Below are 20,726 nucleotides of genomic sequence, written 5' to 3'. Positions count from 1 at the left end.
CGTGTCCAGTGTCCACTGATAAGCCATCTTTTGGCCATGTGGCCATGGCCATATTGTGCTTATGCATATACCGTACTGTTTTTTTTTATTACAATGACTCGACAATACAACGAAGTATAAGTTAGTATATGTTATGTATAACGCCAATGAATTGTAAAATACAGTTTAACCAAATTTTAGGAAGAAAAAGAAAACCCAGCTGAATTAATGCCAGATATTACAAAACTCTTGAAAATGTAAATACTCAGTGGGCCAGATTATAGAATATATCTCTACATCATTGACATCTGTAATAATCAAAATAAGAACAACACAATATTTCTGCATTTTATTAACTTCCATATACATCCATATTCCCTCGGCTGCAATACAAAAAAATCAAGTCAAAATCTGACTTTTTTTTTTCTTTACAAACAGAACAGGAACCTTCAAATACACAGATTCATCATTCTCACGTCAGTCACTATTGCAGAGCAAGGAAAGGAGCCTAACAAGCATCTACTGTTGAACTGTCTTCTCATGCCACTTCAGCCTGAACAATGAAAATAGTACAAAAAAGGATGTAGACACAAAATATTTTTATGCTCAGTAAAACTCAGCCATTATATTCAATTCTCTACTTCTCATTGAACAAGTCAACCGTATGGATGGACTTTAACAAGAACAAAGAATAAGAGCCAAACAACTGTCACCAAAAAAATAAGTACATGGAAACACGAGAGCTCCTTGAGTCTTTTCTCCGAGGTAAAGTTTCTTGTGAAATGCCAGCTCGTTGGTACAGTTCCACTTGTGAAGACAGGTACAAAAAAAAAAAAAAAAGAAAGGTCCCTTGGAGCTGAACTGGTGCGCCTGACCAACTCCGTGAAAGCAGCAGTGCTTGGTTGTGCACTTAAATGAGCACACCCCAACACAGGACGTGTGTCACAGAGGGCCAGTAGGGAAAAGCCAAACATCTTGGCAAGTGCATTTTGTGTTTCAGCGTTTCACCAATGTGCCACGTGCTCTAAGAGGCTGCCGACTGTAGCTTGTTGTTATGAGACCTACAACACGTGGAGAGAGGGCGAAGTTGAAAAGCCTTCACATGTTCTCAGCTGTAAAAATGTGGACAATGATCGCTCGTGCACACACAGTGGATACGAAAAAGGCCTCCCTGGAAGATGATCTTGCAGCCATGTTGGAAGTTATGGACTGAAATGTCTTTTTCCTTGACGGCAATTTTTGCTAATGGCGATTTTTCGTTTTGGGAAGCGGAAGGAACAGAAGAGCCGTAGATGTTGCTAGCAATAACTCTCGTATAAACGGTATTTGCTTAAAAACATTGATATATTACAACCGCTGTACATGATAAAAATATATACATTAACCTTAAACACTGATCAAACCAAAACGGTGGAGCCAAGTGATACTTCTCATAAATATCTCTGTAATAAAATATGTAGCTTTGTATATTTTAACAGCTAGTAACCTTAACTCAAACTCAATCCAGGTTAACCAAGATGTACAGAATATCAGGAATAAACACAAAATGAGTAAAATATATTTAAAATCCTCCTCAAAAATGCTAACTGCTTGTTGAGTAAGACTAAGAATGTGGATTGGAGCCCCCCCCCCCCCCCCCCCCCCCCCCAAAAAAAAAAAAAAGCATCATCATTGAACTGATGGAGTAATGTCAACATGGCCGCCACTTTATGGTGATTACAGAACATTCTTGCCATGACTATTAGAGACAAGCATCCAGTCCAGACTCCAGCTAGTCTGGCCCATTTAAGAATCTGACAATCTGCAAGACAGAAAAAAATGGGATGGCATAAATCAAAGGCATGCAGCAAAGGTGAACAAACCCAAACATGGCGGATGTTGTAAACAAGCGCATCACGCACATCGTGTCTTGTCTTTAAGGTTAGCTCGGTTAGTTCTTCCTCACAGTCAAACGCAGCAAGGAAAGCATGTCAATTCATGCAAGCCAATAGTACAAAAAAAAATAAAGAGTGCGACCAATGCAACAGGAGACCAAGTAATGAAAACAACACGACACACAAAAACGATGGCACAAGAATAGAGAATATGGGGGACAAGGACGCTTACCTGCCAGCTTTGAAACATTTGAGCTTCTGTACGAAGAAGCCTTCAAGCACCTCCGCACACTGGAAGAAGGGCGTGTCATTGGGGTTGTAGTAGCGGCAGTTGTCAAAAATTTTGGTCACGTCGGCCACAAACTCTGTGACTTTGTGGTAATGGCGCTTTTGTAAACGGCTTTCCATTGTGGAAAAGTCTGCGAGGAGGCAATGATGGTATCAGTTCGGCAACATTTGGAGAAGATTAACTGGTGAGTTCAACGACACGCCGAAATGGATGCCAAAAACACATCTGTGAGACAAACGCCCTTTTTTTCCTTACCCATTGGCTCCTTGATGACGCGATAATAATCAGGTGCATCGTGCGGATCCACCGGTTCAAGGAAAGGCCACGCCATCTTGTGAGACTGTTGAAACGGGAGACGAGAAACGTTTTGTTGTATCAAAGTTTTGTACAAGTGTTAACAAATACTGACATTTAAGCAGGTTATGCACAAGCCACTAATGTTTTTCTCAAGATATGAATATTAAGTTCAAACATTTTTAAAATCAATATACATTATTGTTGTCTGCACATTTTGCATGGGATTTATTTATGGATGAATGAAACATTCTTCATATAAATACGTGCTTGATGTCTTCATTACGTCAATTAAAATCCCCTCGTCCCAGATTAAACAATAGAACATAGCGGTATTGTCTTTCTTGCGCTTTTTTCATTTGATGATGAAGATGCGAGTAAAACATATAACTCAACACCTCGATCCATATGAAATATAAATTTACAGTCATGTTGTTAAACGGATTAAAAATCCACGATCAATCAAAGAAATCGAAAAAAGCTCCTGCCTGGCAAACATCATTGAATAAATACAGTAAAACAAATAAAGCCACCAAGAGATAGTAGCAGGCCGCATACCTGTAAGGAACGTAAAATTCTTTTCAGACCCTCATAGTCTTTGTCGGTGAGCGGCGTGAGGACAGTCATGGCGTCTTCTGTGGACTGACACTGCGGGCAAACGTACACGTCGATGTGATTGGCCTCGCTCTGTAGGATGCCCACGCAGCGCCCGTGGTACCAGTTCTGGCAGCGATCACAGCCGATGTAAAACCTGAAATGGATTCAGAGGGAAAAATGGGGACCCGTTCCCCAACGCCGGGTAGGTACAGGAGGCCGTACTGTGATTCGTCATATGGCGTCCGACAGATGCAGTAAAGCTCCTCCTTGCTTCCTCCTTCATGGCCCCGCTTGCAATCGTTACACACAAAGTCCTCTAACTTCTTGGCTTCTTTCTCAGTGATGCCCACGCACGCGCCATGGAACCAGTTGGAGCACAGGTCGCAGCCTATGTAAAACCTGAGCGGAAAGACGCAATCGGATCAACGTCAACCTTCAATTCAACGGGTCTTTACGTACGGCTTACTTGGACTCGTCGTAGGGCGTTTTACAGATACAGTACAGTTTATTGTCCTTCTTGTGATCCTTTGAGGTAGAGCAGAGCTTCTTTTTCTTCTTGTGTTTTAACGAGAAAGGATCCCTGTCCTTGTCCCTGTCCCTTTCTCTGTCCTTCTCCCTGTCGTGAGGTCGAGGGTGCTCTTTTTCTCTCATCCTCTCCTTTTCCCGATCGCGCTCCCTGTCTTTTTCTCGGTCTTTGTACCGATCCCGGTCTTTGTCCCGCTCGCGTTCCCGCTTTTTGTCGTGATGCCGCTCCTTGTCCCTGTTTCTGTCTCTGTCTCGCTCCTCCTCGCGCTTACGTTTATGCGACGAGGACGGGGGTCCCGCTGTGCGGTTGCTGTGAGAGGAATGCGTTGGGCGAGACGGTTGCGAAGAATGTGAGGAGTGCGAGGAGTGCGAGGAGTGGGAGGATGACTTGACGGCCGCTGCCGCGGCCTGGGCGATGGCGGCTCGGGCTTTTTCCTTTTCTTTCTGTAGCCTGGCAATGTCCCGCCTCAGCTCCTCCTGAGTAGAAGGAGAACAAACACGTTTGACATCAACAAGTATTTGAGTTTGTTATGATTATTAGGGCTGCAACTCAAAATTATTTTAATCATTGAGTAAGATGTTGATTCATGGATGTATTCGATTTTTCTTTTCCGTTTCCATTCCAAAACGTGACATTATTTCAATTGGACAAACGTCTTCATAGGACTAGTTGTATATTCCGATAATGATCAGCACAATTAGGTAAGGGTGGGAAGGCAATGACCGTGCGGTGCCACCGGCTCGTCAAATCATCAGTTGTGTGCCCCAGCTTCCTTGGGTGTTTCCGCCACTTGACACAATACAACTTCTGCTATTTGATCCGCAGTACAAAGAAATAGTCTGTCTCTGTAAAGGATTATAGAAATTGGACAATATTTACCGTTGAAAAGTTGAAATTTCAAGTGGTTGGCCAAGTTATTATTTTTTTTAAGTATTAGTAAGGTATTGTCGCTCCTCAATATTATTTTTTTTCCTTTTGTGTAAAATGTTTCAAAATCCTTTTTTTTTTAAATTTTTGGGAAAAACATATAGACATTAAAAAACAAAAACAAAAGCTGACCAGCATTGCCAAATACAATAGTGTTGACCCTTTCTACTGCACTTTCCTTCCATTAGCAATCCCTGTTGGTGTAAAGACCAGTAGACCCTTTTTTTTAATTATTATTAATAAAGTATGCTTTGAACAAAGTTGAATGCGTGCTAACCTGCACTTGCAGCTGAAGGTCCTTGTCCAGCAGAGCCCTCTTTTTTAGAATCTCAGCCTTGAGGTGTTCTTTGTGCTTGTACAACAACGCCGTCAGCTTGGTGGCATTCTGCTTGGAGCGTTTCTGCTCAACCACCTCGTCCTTCTTTCTCTTCTTAGCTGCCTGCTTCTCGTCCTTCTCGATCTTATCGAGAATGTACTTCATCACCTGGTTGCATACAATCATTCTAGAGAAAGCAGACAAGGCCAAATGATTTCGGTATTGCAGCTACCCACCGGATACAATACTTAACATAGGACTGATGAAGTCCCTGACCTCTGGTTTTCTTCTCGCTCAGCAGCAGCTTGAGATTTCCTCAGCTTGAGCTGTTCCGCTGAAACACTCTGCTTCGTTCCCCCCTGAGAGCAACCATAAACATAATATCAGTGATGAAATGTGCAGTGACAGACAGGTCATTGTTTGACAGTCTCACCTGTTTATGAATACCATCCGCTGAGCTCGTGGCCGACTGATTGTGGTCTTTATGCTCCCTTTTATTCTCTTGGTGTTTCTTCTTCTTTGGTGGCGGATGATGTTGCTGCTGTGTATGTTGCTGAAGCTGCTGCTGCTGCTGCTGCTGGTCTCTGTGCTGCTGAATCCTCTGAAGTTGGTCCTGCAGGCTCGTCGATGCCTGTATCGTCACCATGTTCTGGATTTGATGGGCCTGGAGCTGACCCCCCGTCTGCTGGATCTGGATAGGCAGTTGCAGTTTGATCTGCTGGGGAACTGCGGCACCTTGCTGCTGCGCCTGCGCTTGGATCTGAGCTTGGATCTGTGCCGCAACGTGATGCGGAAGAGCCGACAACAGTTGGACCGGTTGTTGAAGGCCCGGAACAGTGATGAGCTGATGCCTGATTGAGGGCTGGACGTGAAGCTTAGGCGGAGCTTGAACGTGGGTTTGGTTCGGCGATTGGAACTGGACTTGAACCTGCGCTTGGACTTGGGGTTGGGTCTGCACTGGAACCTGGGTTGGTGGCGATTGTGCTTTGAATTGAGTTTGGACTGGGATTTGACTTTTTACTGGCGAGTGACTCTGGACTTGAGGTTGCTGCGAAGCAAGAGGCAGGGGGTGAATCTGGTTCTGTTGCTGGAATTGAACCTGAACTTGGGGATGCAACTGGGTTTGTATTGGAGCCTGAGGCTGTTGCTGAGCCTGAGGTTGGCCTTGCAAATGTGTTTGAAGTGCACCTTGTACCTGTGACTGGTACTGGGGTTGGACCCGTGGTTGGGGTTGAATTTGAACCTGTGGCAGGTTTGGCTTGGGGGACTGAAACTGCACCTGGGGTTGAATTTGAGGAAGCTGCTGCACTTGAGGTTGGGTCGCTGGCTGAGCTTGCGGTTGAAACTGAACTTGGATCTGGGGATGGATTTGCGCTTGTGCCTGGGGGTGAGGCGGCGACTGAATGTGCTGCATTGCATTTTGGACTTGGCCGCAAGACTGGACTTGTATCTGTGCGCAGATTTGGTTTTGGGGATGGGACTGCAATTGATTGAATGCTTGGGGCTGTCTAACTGTAGTCACTACAGAGGAAACAGGTAATGCCTTCATCTGAAGCTGTACCGCCGAGAGGGGAATTTGAGACACCTGCTGCACAGACACGACCGCTGGGTGTTGTACTTGAGTTTGCAAGGAAATTGATGCCTGAGGCAAAGGGGAGACGGGTGTCGAAGTTGGTGCCAGGGTACAGGCGGGAACTGCAGTGAGGGATTGGGGACTGGGAACGGTTGCCTGTTGGACAGAAGGCACTGGAATACGGCCTTCAGATGAACCCGGCTTCCAAACCTCGGGCTGGGCTGCCCTCTGCTCTATGAGTGCTACAATAGGACAAGAATAAAAAAGCCGATTAAATCATTGCACAAAATATTCAAAACTCAAACCTTAATTGTTATAGGCTAATTACCTGGCACTGAAGGTGTTGTACAGGTGGCTGTGACAGGTGTGACCACAGCGTTTCCTGCAGCAACGTGAAGCGGTCGAGGGACAACAGTTGGAATTTGGGTAACTGCTTTAGTGGAGGACAGGACGCCAATCTGATTGGACACCACAGCGATGACTTGACCAGAGGCGGACGTAAGGGCAGATGTTGGGACTTGATGCTGGACAGGTGCGGGGAGGGATGCAGAAATGCATTGCATTTGGGGAGCGTTAAAATACTGGACAGCAGAATTGCCTGCGGAAGGGGCAAAAGCAGGAGCAGCGGCGGTAACGGGTACTTGGACCGCAGCCGATGTGAAGGCTGGGCAAGTGGCCACAGCTTGTGCCGGGATCTGGGATTGGGGTACAACTTGTCCTGCAACAGAAACTGACGTTCGATTCTGCTCTAAAATTTGGGTTTGAGCCCCGGTTTGCACTGCATTTGAATTATGCTGTGAGGGAGGCACGAATTTTGCACCTTCAGTTTGTACGGGGACAGAGGCCGCTAAGCAGGATGAGATTGGTGTTTGTGACACCGCCTTTGCTGCAACAGGGGATAATTGTGATGATGGTGATGAAATACGGGGATGTACTGTAGCCTGCGGAGTAACTTGGACTGTTGTTGGAACGGAGGTTGTCACGTGGGGATGTGTAGGGACGGAGGCTGGAATGGAACCCAAATCTGGACTGGGTTGCAAAGAAAGAGGCTGAACGGGTTGCGTTGGAGCCGGAATAGGAGCTGCCATTTGGGTCTGCGCCAAGGTCGAAGGGGTAGTCTGGACGTTGGACCTCGGTAGAGGAGGAGTAGATGTTTGGGTTAGCGGACTCTGTAATGCCGCAGGCTTCGCAGGAAGAGCGGCGGCGGGCGCCGAAGTTGAATTTGACGCAGATGCCGGCATGGGAGTAAAAAGGAAACGATGGACTTCGCCATTGGGCATAGCCGCCTGCATCAGCTGCTGACCCGCCGAAGGGATGACCGTTACCCCCTGTGGGACAATTTGCAGCTGGCCTTCGGTCTGGCCTTGACCCTGGATCACCACCGTCAAGCCGGGATTTCCTCCCTGAGGTGGTGCATGACAAATCGATTGAGTGAACAAATACAATGTCAACTGTTCAAGTAAAATGGTTAAAATCACTCAGTATGCACACAATCAAACTACTTTTCTTTACTTAACATCTTCAATGTGTTTATTTTATTTCAGTTTATTTTGAAAGCTCCTTTCAACAGACGTTGTACAGCCTATCCTGCTCTGTTCTACTGTCTTTTTGCTTGTAAATATCACTCATCATACTGTATATAAGGGCCCCTCACCTGAGCACTTTGTGTTAACTGCATGAGCTGTGCCATAGTGAGTTTGACTTGACCCTGCTGCGGTCTACTGGGTTGGGAGGGAGTCACTGGACGCTGCCCAGATGCTGCGCTGGTAGCGCAAGGTGATGGCGCAGGACCTGCCGTTTTCTGCACAGGAGTAGAGCCAGACACGGCCGCAGATCCAACTTGACCTTGGCCCATTTGGACCTGTTGGGAATGGCCTAGATGAGAGGAAATAAAAAGAGGGATGATGAAGGCATTAGCCCCAATGGCAAAGTGTATTTGAAATGAGAATAGATTGAAAGACTACCTTGTGGCGCCAACCTAGGACTTGCCCCGAGTTGCGTTTGGCTTCCTGCTTTCATCATCTGGAGCAAAAACAATGGCAACCAATGACATGTTTAACAGGATGGCTTGCTTTAACTTCGGTCAGGCTCGAAAGACAAAATACCTGTTGTTGCGAAGATGAAGCCGGGTTGGTAGCTCTGAGGTTGATATTGCCAGTTGTGGGATGGAGCGTACTGTATGTCCTCAGGTTTGCAGGTGGCCCAGACGGAAAAATGCTGGTGCATTTCTGCTCATCTATAAAGCAAAACAATTATAGACCATGGCGTAAAACTTACAGTGTGCAATACCAATTTCATTTTAAAATTTTGATTGTCTGCACAATTTTACCTGTAGTACTACTACTGGTCTGACCCTGTCTGACCCAGGAGGCAAAAGACCGGTGGAAGTTCTTGTCTTGTTGCAAGGAGACTGAGGAGCCCAATTTGGAGGCCAACACCATCTTGGTTCCAGATGTAACCTGACCGCTTCTCTGGCCCGTGGACATAGGCGTACTAACAGAATTTGAAGTGCTGGATGATGAAGTCGTAGTGATGGTGGTGGTGATGGTTGTAGCGGCTGTGGATATGGCTTGTTGCTCAAACCGTTTCTAAAATCAGACATTAAGGGAAACTTGATTTTTTTTTTTTTTTTTTTTACAAATCTGATAAAGATCTTCTAAAACTGTGCAAAAAAATATGAGGGCTGACTTGGGCTGTCTTCTGCTCACCTGTTGGGCAGCCATCCTAGTCTGTTTAAGCTGATTTTCCAAATGCGCCTTGACATCTTCTGCACTCTTCAGGGTACTAACCATCTTAGTGGATTCTAGTCCCTGTGACTTTTCCTTCTCCATTCTGGAAGCACAAGAAACAAATGTTACTGAGCTACATTTCGCAAATGCCGTTTCACAGAAGTTATCTTCCAAACTCTTGGTAGTAATTGGATATCTGACACTCACTTTTCTGCAAAGGCTCTGATCTCCCACAGCTCCAGATCTTCTTCAGGAATCCATGTTTCCACAGCAATAGGTCCAGTTGGCTTGGTTGTCTCCTGTTTCTTGGGCCTCAATGCACTTGATCGTAGGCCTTTCCTCTGTGGAGTGGGGGTTTCTGCAGACAAAAAAAAAAAAACGTTTATAAAAGGATGTTGAAACTACAATAGGTGTGCCTTTGCCAACTAGACAGTGGGCAAAAGATTAGTTGGCAGCATAGAACCCACATTTTTTACACCCCTGCCTTCAGAAATTTTAAGGAATAAGACCAGAAAAAAATAAGCATTGCACATCATTCAGCCTATTCAGATTTGCAGGAATAGGTTTTGTGGAATTGTGCGAGTTTTTTTTTTCTCTTTCACCGTTCACATGTATTTACAAACAATGTACATTGTAAATGTTGAATTTTGCTATCACACCATTAGTAGTTCACTGTCAAGTAAGACTGCCCCCTGCTGGTTGGCTCCTGGAAACATAGACGTTGGGACAAATAAAATTTGGCCAGTCCTGTAATCAAGCACCTGAAACGTTACCTTTTGGCGTGTCCCTGTTTCCAAGCGGACAGATAATCTTCCTGATACAGTATTCTGAGTAGATGCCATAAGGCCCCACATCCCTGCGTTTTATGATCTCTGTTGTGGTGATATTGGTGTCTGTTGTTTCTGCAACGAAGAGTATAAAATACATTTCACGCGGTATCGAGAACCCGGAACCTCTCAACTGCGACTTTCTGACCACTGTGCCATTCTTGACTAAAGGAAATCAATACAGGTAAATGGTTCACTTCCCACCTTTCCGTGTTAGTCCTACAGCACCAGAAGGCTTCACAGCCATGTCATCCCATCTTAGACAGGCCCAAAGTAACCTGAGCATCAGACTAACACCCGCCAGCGATCTCACCGTTTGAAGACGGTACCTAAACAGGGAAAAAGAGATAGTAAAAAATCATCAATATTTATAGCTTTAGACAATTTGCATGGTAATCTAAACATCTCAAGATACTGCTGTGATGCCAACCTCCATGTGATTCCAAACGTAGGCCGAGGTGAGGGGTACGGCCATATATCAAGGGCTGGCTTGGCATTGTAGTTGAAGATGGGAACCTCTCTGAAGCCTCCTCTCCTCGCCAGCCTTTTGAGGTCATCGTTGGGCAGGACAAAGATGCTCTTTTTGCTACTTTTGGTGACAAATTTACGATAAGACGGCAGGGCCGTGCCTGATCGCGCCTTCTTGCATTTGGTGAACTTGAGAAGACTGACTCTTTCACTGGTGGTATACTCTTTGCATATTGTCATGGAGCTGCTTGTGGGAGTTGCAGAGGAGCACAGCTTGGTAGTAGTAACACCTAAACTGACAGGCTTGGAACTTTGGGGGACTTCTGACACTGGCTTATTTGCGCAGGTTGCCGTGGAAGAGATTGTGTTACTTGCTGCCGATGTTAAGGCGTTTTGAGACACTTGGGTATTTTGTGTGGATATCTTTGCATCCTCTGCACTTCTGCCGTTGTCACTAGTTTTAGGGTAAGAGGCAGTTGAAGTTTGTAAATGGGCGGGCTCTGCCCCATCTAAAGCTTTCGGAGCATCCTTATTGTTACATACGACATTTTCAGGCTCTTTTGCGTCAGCCACATGATTTTCTAATTTGGGGATCTTTGAGGGAGGCGGGTGACCGTCATTTTGGGAGAGGCTTCCATTCATTAGCGGCTTGACAGGCTCTTTGTTTTCACCTTGGACTTGATTGGTTAGGTTTGAGCTAATATTTGAATTTGAAGGAACGGAGACCCCGGTTATTCCATTCACCTGCTCTGCACTGGTCTTGCTTTGGTCAGCTTCCGCGACCTCGCCATCAGTCTGCCGTCTGCTTTGCTCCATTTCTTCGTAGCTACGTTTCTTTGTGTTTTCTCCCACCGGTGCCACCTCTTGTTTCTGAGATTTCTCCTGGCTTTCGATTGCCTCGGACCTAAAGGGATTTTTACCATTGAGACTAGTGCATCCTGCGGATCCTCCGTTCACTTCATTGCGTGCCGCGAGACCGACTTCTGTCTGCATGCTGTGATTAACTGCTGCGGAGTCCAATTTCATATCCGAGGTTCCTTTCACCTCATTATGTTCCTCATCAAAGTCAAGCTTTTTAACCACCGTGTCTTTGACAACGTCTTCCTTTTCTTCAACCTTAACACACGGGCTCATAGCGGGCAACTGTTTCGCTTCACTCTTAACAACAGAAGTCGACCTCGCGGAAGCCATTTTTGACAGCAGGGCCGTCTGTCTCAACCGCTCCAGTCTCTGCTTCTCCTCCAAGGTGAACTGTTTGACACGTCGCTCTAAGAGTCCATCCAATTTGGAAGGCTTTACCTTCTGCTTATAAGCCGTTCGCAAATGAAAGCCTTCGCTGACGTTGACTACGTCATATAAAGGCTTGAGCGCAGTGGTCTCCTCCTTGGGTACGTCAATTTTCTGAGTTGGCTCTGTTTTGACAGGCTGCGCAGCAGGCAGGAAAGGGTCTTTGTTTCCAACATTTTCTACAATAAATAGGACAGTAAGATATGGTAAAGTATGACATTTACGAATAGTACAGTGGATCCTCTAAATTCATAAAACTCACTTTAAACCCACAGTAACACTCCCCATAACGTCATAATCAAATAAGTGCGTCATTTGGTCAAATTAGATAATACAGTAGGCAATCATTTGGATTGTTGTAATTTTGAGGTATCGCTGCGTTTGACATCAACCCAAACTACAAATCTATCAATTACCTTTTTCTTCATTTGATGGTGCAACATTCAGACCAGGTTCAACCTCCGTTTTCTTCTCCTTTTCTTGCTCTATTTCTGTGGGCCTCACTTGCTCTTTTGATGTTTGTTCTTGTTCCGATGAGGCGCTCTGAGCTGACACACTAATGGAAACCTGCCCATTGTCCTCTGCTGTACTTGGAGTGGTCTGCATTTCATCCTCTGCCTTCTTCTCTTTATTCGTGCAAGCAGCTGCTTCCTTGCTCATTTTGGCTGCTATGAAGACAGAATTAGATCACCAATATTAATTGGGAAAACAAAGACAAAAAAACCCCAAAACACTTCACTTTATTTCTTACCTTTCAGTTCATTTCTGTAGTTCGCGTTTGTGTTTCCTGGCAATTTGGGAAGAAAACGCGGGACGCGAGTCTTACTGATCCAGCTCCAGCCGCCATACCCCGTCACTCTGTACTCCTCACCCTTCTGCTTCCACACCTAGTCAGAACATCGCAATAGTAAAATACAATAATAAGGCAATGATAACATTTTGATTTCTTCCACTAAGGAAACTGGATTACCACCCTAAATTTGTCTTTTGCTGTATTAAATAAAATGAATTTTTTGCTTTGTTTTACCTGGTGTTTGATGTTAACGCTGTACTTGACCCATGTGGCCTGCTGCAGTGACTCCTCATCCTCCAGTTTTTTCTCCCGTTTCTTGACCTTCTCTTTCTCTTCACGCTCCATGGCGGTCATGCGATGTAGCCTGAGACAAGAGCGTCCTGTTTAGAATCTTGCAATTTGTCTGCCAGTTCATGTGGTAAAATGCACATCTCACCTCGTGTGTCCAAGAGATTCTTTCCAAACAGGCAGCATGACTACAGGTTTGATGGCACACTCCAGGATGGCTAAGGCCAGCGCGAATTCCCTTGCTTTGCTGCACATTTGCACTGCTTTGTTCCAGTTGGTTCTAGAAAAAAAGTTACATGCATTTAAAGATTTCACGTGGAGAGGAATCATACAGACAGCAAACGAAATGCGTTGCAAGGAAGAAGTTGGACTGCTTCACTTCATGTATTATATGCGCTCATTGGCACATGTGATGGTTTCTCTTTAACAGAGAAATGTACATCTCATTTGATTAATGGTACTTCGACTGGGAAGCGCTTTTTTAACACGATTAAAATTTCCAAAAAGTTTAACTTGCATGATACAACCCCTTTAAAGTTGTACGCTTTGACTATAAAATGTTGTGACAATTTGAGGGGAATGACTCTGCATGAAAAAAATCTAAAAATAGAACAAAAACAAACCAGACGTGTCTCAGAGAGGTTAACATGAAATGCCTATGATAATCCAGTGAAAAAATGTCCTTACTACAGACAAAAAGATACTGCGCAAACAAGGTGACAAATGATGCACAAATAACATTTAAGCATTTTTTTTAAACAAACATTAAACGGCAATGTAATAATATGCCTATTTTGTTGACATGATCAACGTTGTTACCTGTGCGATGCCCAGTTAGGGTGCATAAATGGAGGTGGGACGTTGCTCTCCAGCTGGATGATGTTGTAGCGAAGTGTAGTGACGGTCAAGCTCCGGGATCCATAAATAGAACCGTTCCACTTGAATTCAGATGCAGCCGTCAAGCTGAACTTGTGCGAGAGGTGGCGCTTTTTGTCGTGGTCCTCGCGATGCTGATGCTTGTTTAAGGCCAGGACATTGGTGCTGTACTGATTGTGGTAAATCCTATATTTCCCTTCCTGGCCCAGTTTGAACAGATTGTTCAAGTTCACTGCAAGGTCACTTTTGAAAAAGCTGGAATTTGAACTTTCGACGTCAGAGAGCACAGGGGAAGACTGAAACACAAGAGGAAAACAATTGTTGGCAAAAGAACGTCACGGATATTTCCATTGGATTCAACAATTTGCAGCAATATCTTTGGTGTCTGTGGAATAAAATGTGAACTTAAAGACAAACTATCTCTTTTTTAAGTTTTTTTTTTCACCTCTTTGCTTTTTTTGAAAATTTGATTCATGGATTCCAGCGGTGATCCAGTTGCTCCGTCGCGCCTCATATTTTCATGACCCTCTTCTGTCAATCACAGAGCAAATGACACAAATTCAGTGACAAAAATGAAAACGCAAAATCATTTGCATTTTTATTGTTATTATTACCTGTCCCATCTTGGCTGGTAAAAGAAGACCGAGAGGACCTCTCAGAAAGATCCGGCTGCTCTGCTTTCCTAAGAGTCCCGAACTCTGAGACCTGCCGACCTGCTTCTGGATGTTCGTCAGGGGTTTGTGACTGCATTGATTCGCTGATGTGCTTGCCTTTTGAAGTTTCATCTTAATGAATAAAGTAAAATAGAAGGTCAGGAAGACTAAGTGTCAATTGTTACTGGCGCTATCTATGCTCAAAACGACAATTTTTTCCTGCAGAAAAAGACAGGACAGCAGCATATAAGAATGAATGCTGCTTTGCTCTGCACTTGCGACAAGGCCACATTTAGCAAGCAGGAAGGGCAACAAAACATGCTTTTAGATGATCAAAGCTATTGAGCTATACTTAGTGTGCTTATTGGTATTATTGGTACCATTGACACAACCAGCCAGTTCACGAGAGCTTTCCAAGATGAAGATGATGAAGGAAGATCATTTACAATGATGACTGCATGCACCAAAAAAATAAAATAAGAGCAGCGTGGGTTGCTAAAGTGATGAATTGAGAAGGATTTCGCCGACAGGTGCTGCCTAACATTCACCAGGTGAGCATTAATCGATCTATGGCTCAAGAATACCTGTTCTTTCCTGATTCGCCACCGGAGGGGAATCCCCACGCTCCTTGGCTTCTATGTTCGAATCAGGAAGTTCAGTTGAGTCCTGGGGGACTGAGCCGGACTTAGAGTCAGACATGCAGCTCTCCCGAGCATCAATCGGAACGATGGCCGCTGTAGCATGTGAAAATATACGTATGGGTTTTTATGGACACTATAAAAATGAGTTCTGAGTCGAAACCAAAGTCATGTGCATTCTTTTACCTGCTGAAGTAACGGGCTCCTTGGGCTCGGCGTCTTTGTGCTCTCCGCCACCGAGCTGTGATGTGACTTTGGTAGAATCCTCCACTGACTGTCCAGAACTTGGTTCTGCTTGCGGTGTGATTTCCTCTGCTTGTGTTTTGCATGCTTTCTCTCTGACCGTTAAACGCTCCGTGACAATCTCTAACATAAAACAGAGACAAATTGGCGTTAGATGGTTGCATTTCAGAAAATTCAGGCCTAAAAATCATTGAATATTCATTGTACAATACACAATATCATATTCCATTTTTTAATTTATTTTTTTGCTAATTTCTTGCTAATTTCAAAAATCTACAGGCACGTGACACGTATGGTTACACTCCATATCAAATCCCTACCATTGACAGCAGTGAGGTAGGCTTTATTGTTTCCACGAGCTTTACTGGTAAGGTCCTTTGTGATGTCCATGTGAGTTTCAACTTCCTTCTTCATCTCTTCCAGACTGGCGCAAAGGTCCATCTCCCAGTACTCCTTATCCAGACACTCAATGAGCTCTTGAAGTTGGGCTCTGCTGCTATAGTACCAGATCTTTTTCTTCTCGTGTTCACCATCCTCTTCACTGGAAAGGAAGTGACAACAAGACAATTAGAGAGGCTGGTTATTCAATACCAGCCCAGTAAAAATAGATCTTTGACGTCTAAAAACGTCAATGACAGTGAATGATATTTTGTTGATAAAAGCAATGATTTGAAACATGAACAGAACGGTGGTATTGTGATTTATGATGTCTATTGTTGCAGGTGGCTCATTCTAAGTCATGTCATTTTTGGAAATCTTCCTATCCGTCACAGTTCTTACATACACTACTCTTCAGGTCACCAAACACGCTTGGATTTCACATCATGGTTTCAGCTTTCATTCATCGCAGAATCCTGTCGCTTAACAAGTGGGCGTGCCTAACTTTAACATTCATTATCGGAAAAACGTGAACCTTTTGTTTTTGGTTGTTTGAGAGGCAGGAAACGATTTTTGCCTTCTCATGCAATGAGGGAAGACGATGTAAGTGTTCTGAGTTACAAACTGAACTCTGAATGCACCACTGTAGCGTTAAATATTCGTAAACCTCAAGCATGCAAACCTTTGGGCAAAATTATATCACGGTAGAATGGGGTCTTAACTTACACAATAATCCTTCTGCAGAGAAACCAGTATTTTCTCTGGTGGCGGTCATATCCAATAGGCTCCTGCCGTATGTAGGGCCTGATCTTTTGGGCTTCCGTCACACAATCCGTAACACCGGGCACTTTATGCGCCACGCAGATCTCACACTGCCACTCATCTTCCGGAACCTCCTTCAGTGGTGGCTTGACACACTCCAAGTGGTAAACTGCAGAGCAGGTCTCGCAGCAGAGCAGGTCACCAAGGCGGTGGCATACGCGACAGTGATCGTCATAGCGCATGACGCCGTCAGACATCAGCTCTTCGCGAGCAATGTTGGTAGTCAGAAACTGGTTCACCAGGAACTGAAGCACTTTGATTTTACTTTCCACGGGCCCGTAAGGATAATCGTCAAGTTCCTGATACGGCAGAACATAGTGGTACTCTGTGTCGCTCTCGCAATAAGCGCGTAACACCTCAGGCCACGTCATGCCGTCGATGAAGTACAGAGTGGAGTTGACGCTGTCCTTGAGGTCAGCGGGTCCAAAGCTAGTGTTGGATGTTTCCTCTTCATGCAGGATAGCCTTCAGCAGAGAAATGTGGGTCTCCGCAATTAAAGTGCATTGTTCTTGGCCGATAAGTGCAGCGCAAAAGTCCTCGAAGCGGAAGGGGGACAGCCGCAGCACCGCGCTGAAGTTCCGAAGCACCTCGTAGATAGAGGTTGCGTTTAGCAGCTCTTCGCACGGCACCAGGAGGTCCTCGGAAGATCCGGGTAGCTCAAGAGGGGGAATGTTTTTCTCCTCGAGAATGGGAGTGCGGGGTCGGGGGGCCAGGGCCTTTTTCTTCCCTGTAGGGACACAATGCTGTGTTAGCTAATTTTGCTCTCTGAACAAGTTGTTGCCAAAGTTATCTTCAATAATAAGTGCTAATAAGGTTGCGCTTGGTAGCATATTAGCATGGGTAAGTTGTCAAGCCAGTTAATTCATGTAAATAACAAAATTAATCATGTGCAAGGCCACGTAAAATAACGTTTGTAAAAAGGACAAAGCATTTTGTGTGTGTGTGTTGAGGGGCTTGTTGTGCCAACATTGTTTTATTACACTACGGAACTCTGTGTATTGAACTACTTAAAAATTTTAAAAGTAAAACAATAGAAATAATGAATTTGATCAGAAATAAATAACGCCCCACTCGCCTTAGCAATTGTATATCTAAAAGTGTATCCTTAACATTAACAAAACATAAAAAATCAATATAAGTGAACTTTCACTGACTGTTACTTATTTTTACAGGTTAGTTTAAAACAAAAACCCACAACCATGTGTATGGAAGAAAAAAAATGCCAGTCCTTGTTGTGTTGCAATTCCACTTCACAAGGCAAAAACAAAAAGCCTTTTTCCTGGGGTCATCCACCCCCAGGGCCCTCTATTTGAGGACTGACAGTTGGTCATTTGACAGTTTTCCTTAGTGTTCCTGGGCCTAACTTTTATGCAAAATGTATTTATTTTTATCAGTACAAGCCCTGAGTACAAAAGTAGAATTGGAGCTCCTTTTAACAGTTTTTACATTTTTTTAAACAAAAGTATTCATACTTTTGCGTAAAGTGTAAGTAGCTGGGGCACCTTTGGTTGGCAGTAACTTGTTTGTATGGGCTAATGTTACTTGCTAACATTAGCATTCAATGCTACCACTCACCTGGGGGCAAAAGAAATGCCCTACACTTGCTCCGTGCATTGAGAATTCGGGTCACGAAAAAAAGCGATTGAAACGGGCAACGCGTAGCTCTCGTAAGCTAACTTAACAATCCACCTGACTACGACAACGAAGAGCCGACTGCGGCCTGCGTTCCATACAGTGTGCATTCTCCATGTTGAACAATAACCTCCCCGCTTTGTGCACCTAACTACGCGCAGACCCCGTTGGCGATCGGGAGCCACGTAACCGCCGCAAAATGTTTCCGTTTGCGGCGGAATTACCCGGAGTGCTGGCGTGGGTGCTGTGACTCCGAAAGCTACTCTCCGTACAGTAGCTGGCATCCTCCTCCGCCTCCTCCTCCTGCTGCTGCTGCTCGTCCAGCACATCGTCGAGGCAGTCCGAGTCCTCCTTGAGGGCCTCGTCCTCGTCCGACTGGGGGTCCTCCTCGAGGGGTTCCTCCTCCTCCGACCTCAAACTGACAGCGTCGTCTTCGTCGTCGCTCTCGTGGTCGTCGTACAAGACCACCGTCTTGGAGCCGGGCGTCCTCCTGCCTCCGCGACCCCCTCTTCCTCCGCGGCCGCCTCTGCCTCGTCCCCTGCCCCGCGTCGAGATGACAGATCCCGCTTTCTTTTTTCTGGCCGGCTTGGCTGCTTCCCGAGGGGGGCTCCCCACGTCCTCGTCCCCGCTGTCTCGGAAGCGGGGCTTGATATTCCTCCTCGGACGCAAACCCCTCGTCGTAGCCGGGGCTGGCGACTGCTCCTCGGTTGTTAGCGGCTTGTGCGGCCTGCCCCTTTTCCCTCTCATGATAGGCGAAAGGCTAAGCTACTCGTGTACAATCACAATGATTGCGTTCGCGTAGCCGATGAGGAAGCGCGAGAAAAGCGATCCGCCCGCACGACCGGAGCGGTCGGGGTTGTCGGCGAGCATGCAAGCCCGCGACCCCCGTGTGGTTCCTCGGGTGCAAAAGCTCAAAATGTTAGCCCGGCGTCCCGTTCGGGTTCGCCTAGAGCCGCCATTTTTCTTTTCTGCTTCTGTCTCTGGCTCAACAAACACTACAGGCCCCGACCACTTGCGTCACGTGGTACAGATACTCGCTCCCTAGTGGTAACAATACCCGAAAAAACACATTTTATTTATTTATCGTTGTAAGGGATTACATTATTACATATTATTATGTCGTTTTTTAAATTTTCATTTTCATAACCAAGCCGACACATTTTCAAACAATAAAACCAAAATGCGTCTCGGAAAAAGCGCTAATCAAGCAATGGCCACCACTGTTCACACTGTTGCATAGCACTCATAAAAATCGACATCTAATCAAAGCAGATTTGCAAAAACGTCGGATCACTCATTTATTAGGAAATATCAAATTACTGAGCAAAATACAGACTACAGTTCTGTATTTATAATATCGAATCACATACAATATGTGACCAGCAGGTGGCAGTACAATCACGTACAATTCGTAAAAAGGAAACGAAGCAGTCATCCTGGAGACAAAAACAACAGATCTGTTATGTTTTTTCGAAAATGTAACTGTGCATGGACATAGTGTTAGGTTATTCACAGGCTCTTGATTGAATATGTTACAGAGGCGAGGGAAAAGTTGAACTTCAGCTAACCGCTAACTCCAGTATGATTAACAGCTCTAATTTGGGTTGACGAACCAGAGTTAATCTGAGTCATCCATGATTTTGAGAATTGAGGACGGATCACCTTAACAAAGTGGCTGCACCGCATGAATACACTTAACACACAACAAGCAAATAATAAGAATAATGATTGGGTCTAGAAAAAATGTGTGAAAAATGTATTGTTATGCAGGAGGCCAGATTTGGCCCCCCGAGCCATATGTTTGAAACCTGTTGTTTAGCCGGAAAGAAAAAGGCTAAACAAATAATGTGACTTGCACAAACGGGTCATTAAGTTCAAACGCAGATGATAATCTTCTCCGTTTTAATATCCCCATTTCTTCCAAATCCTTCAATCATCTTAAAATGCTGGCATTGCATGCTGCTGGATACAACATATGGTAAACAGCCTGCAGGCCACACACACACACACACACACACACACACACACACACACACACACACATGCACACCTTTTCGACAAATGGGTCATCTACGACAGTGGTTCTCAACCTTTTTTCACTAATGTACCCTCTGTGAAATATGTTTTCAGTCTCAAAAAGAAATCATTATAAATATTTGTCTGCAAAAAATAAACAACATGAGTCAGACCTGTGCTTAAAACGAAATAATTATCAATATTTGTCCAGGGAAAAATATAGAACTTAAAGTTTTACTCTTGTGAGATGCCAGTAGAAATCTGTCGAAATAAAACAAATCATTAATGTGACAGGTAACGAGAGGTGGCACATGACAAGTTGGGTCTCACCATTCTAGTATGGGAGCGAATCTGAGTTTCAACAACAACGAATTTGAATAACCTATTGAACATAAAATTTGTTTATTTCATTTAAAATATCAAGTATCCCCAGGGGTACTAGTACCCCCATTTGAGAACCACTGATCTAAAAAAGAAATAAAACAGCCTTTCCACTGGTATAAAACATATGTAATATCTTTACCGGAGAAATATTTGAGCAAATACAAACATCCATCAGTTTGATTTTTATGCAGATTTTTGGGGGAAAAAGATGTGTCTTGAGAGCATCAGAACACCCTTTTTACTTCAAATTAAAGCCAGCGCCACCAGTGAATGCATCACGGGTGCCTTGGATTGAATGGGAGCACTGAAGCAGGCTG

At 44.7% G+C, this 20,726-nt stretch overlaps 1 protein-coding gene across 1 annotated transcript; it reads right to left on the bottom strand.

Moving 5' to 3' along the window:
• Positions 1–313: 313 nt before the first annotated feature.
• bptf (bromodomain PHD finger transcription factor) lies at positions 314–18,948 on the bottom strand. The gene is made up of 31 exons (XM_088437405.1): positions 18,234–18,948; positions 16,282–17,104; positions 15,498–15,718; positions 15,121–15,300; positions 14,881–15,030; positions 14,258–14,428; positions 14,089–14,174; positions 13,587–13,939; positions 12,916–13,047; positions 12,714–12,843; positions 12,438–12,573; positions 12,103–12,354; positions 10,362–11,865; positions 10,136–10,260; positions 9,878–10,006; positions 9,312–9,462; positions 9,084–9,207; positions 8,705–8,963; positions 8,481–8,611; positions 8,340–8,397; positions 8,035–8,250; positions 6,704–7,783; positions 5,236–6,617; positions 5,079–5,161; positions 4,764–4,989; positions 3,500–4,035; positions 3,256–3,432; positions 2,995–3,187; positions 2,398–2,482; positions 2,086–2,272; positions 314–1,040 (listed from the first exon to the last, which is right to left on the bottom strand). Exons 1-31 carry the CDS (start codon positions 18,754–18,756, stop codon positions 1,004–1,006), a joined length of 9,840 nt encoding a protein of 3,279 aa, XP_088293531.1. The 5' UTR covers positions 18,757–18,948; the 3' UTR covers positions 314–1,003.
• Between the last annotated feature and the right edge of the window lie 1,778 nt (positions 18,949–20,726).

The sequence above is a fragment of the Hippichthys cyanospilos genome, chromosome 16 (genome assembly GCF_059441005.1).
Source record: "Hippichthys cyanospilos isolate Australia breed blue-spotted pipefish chromosome 16, RoL_Hcya_1.0, whole genome shotgun sequence".
NCBI lineage: Eukaryota > Metazoa > Chordata > Actinopteri > Syngnathiformes > Syngnathidae > Hippichthys > Hippichthys cyanospilos.
Note: the sequence above shows the minus strand (reverse complement) of the source record. Positions and strands in the feature narration are given on the sequence as shown.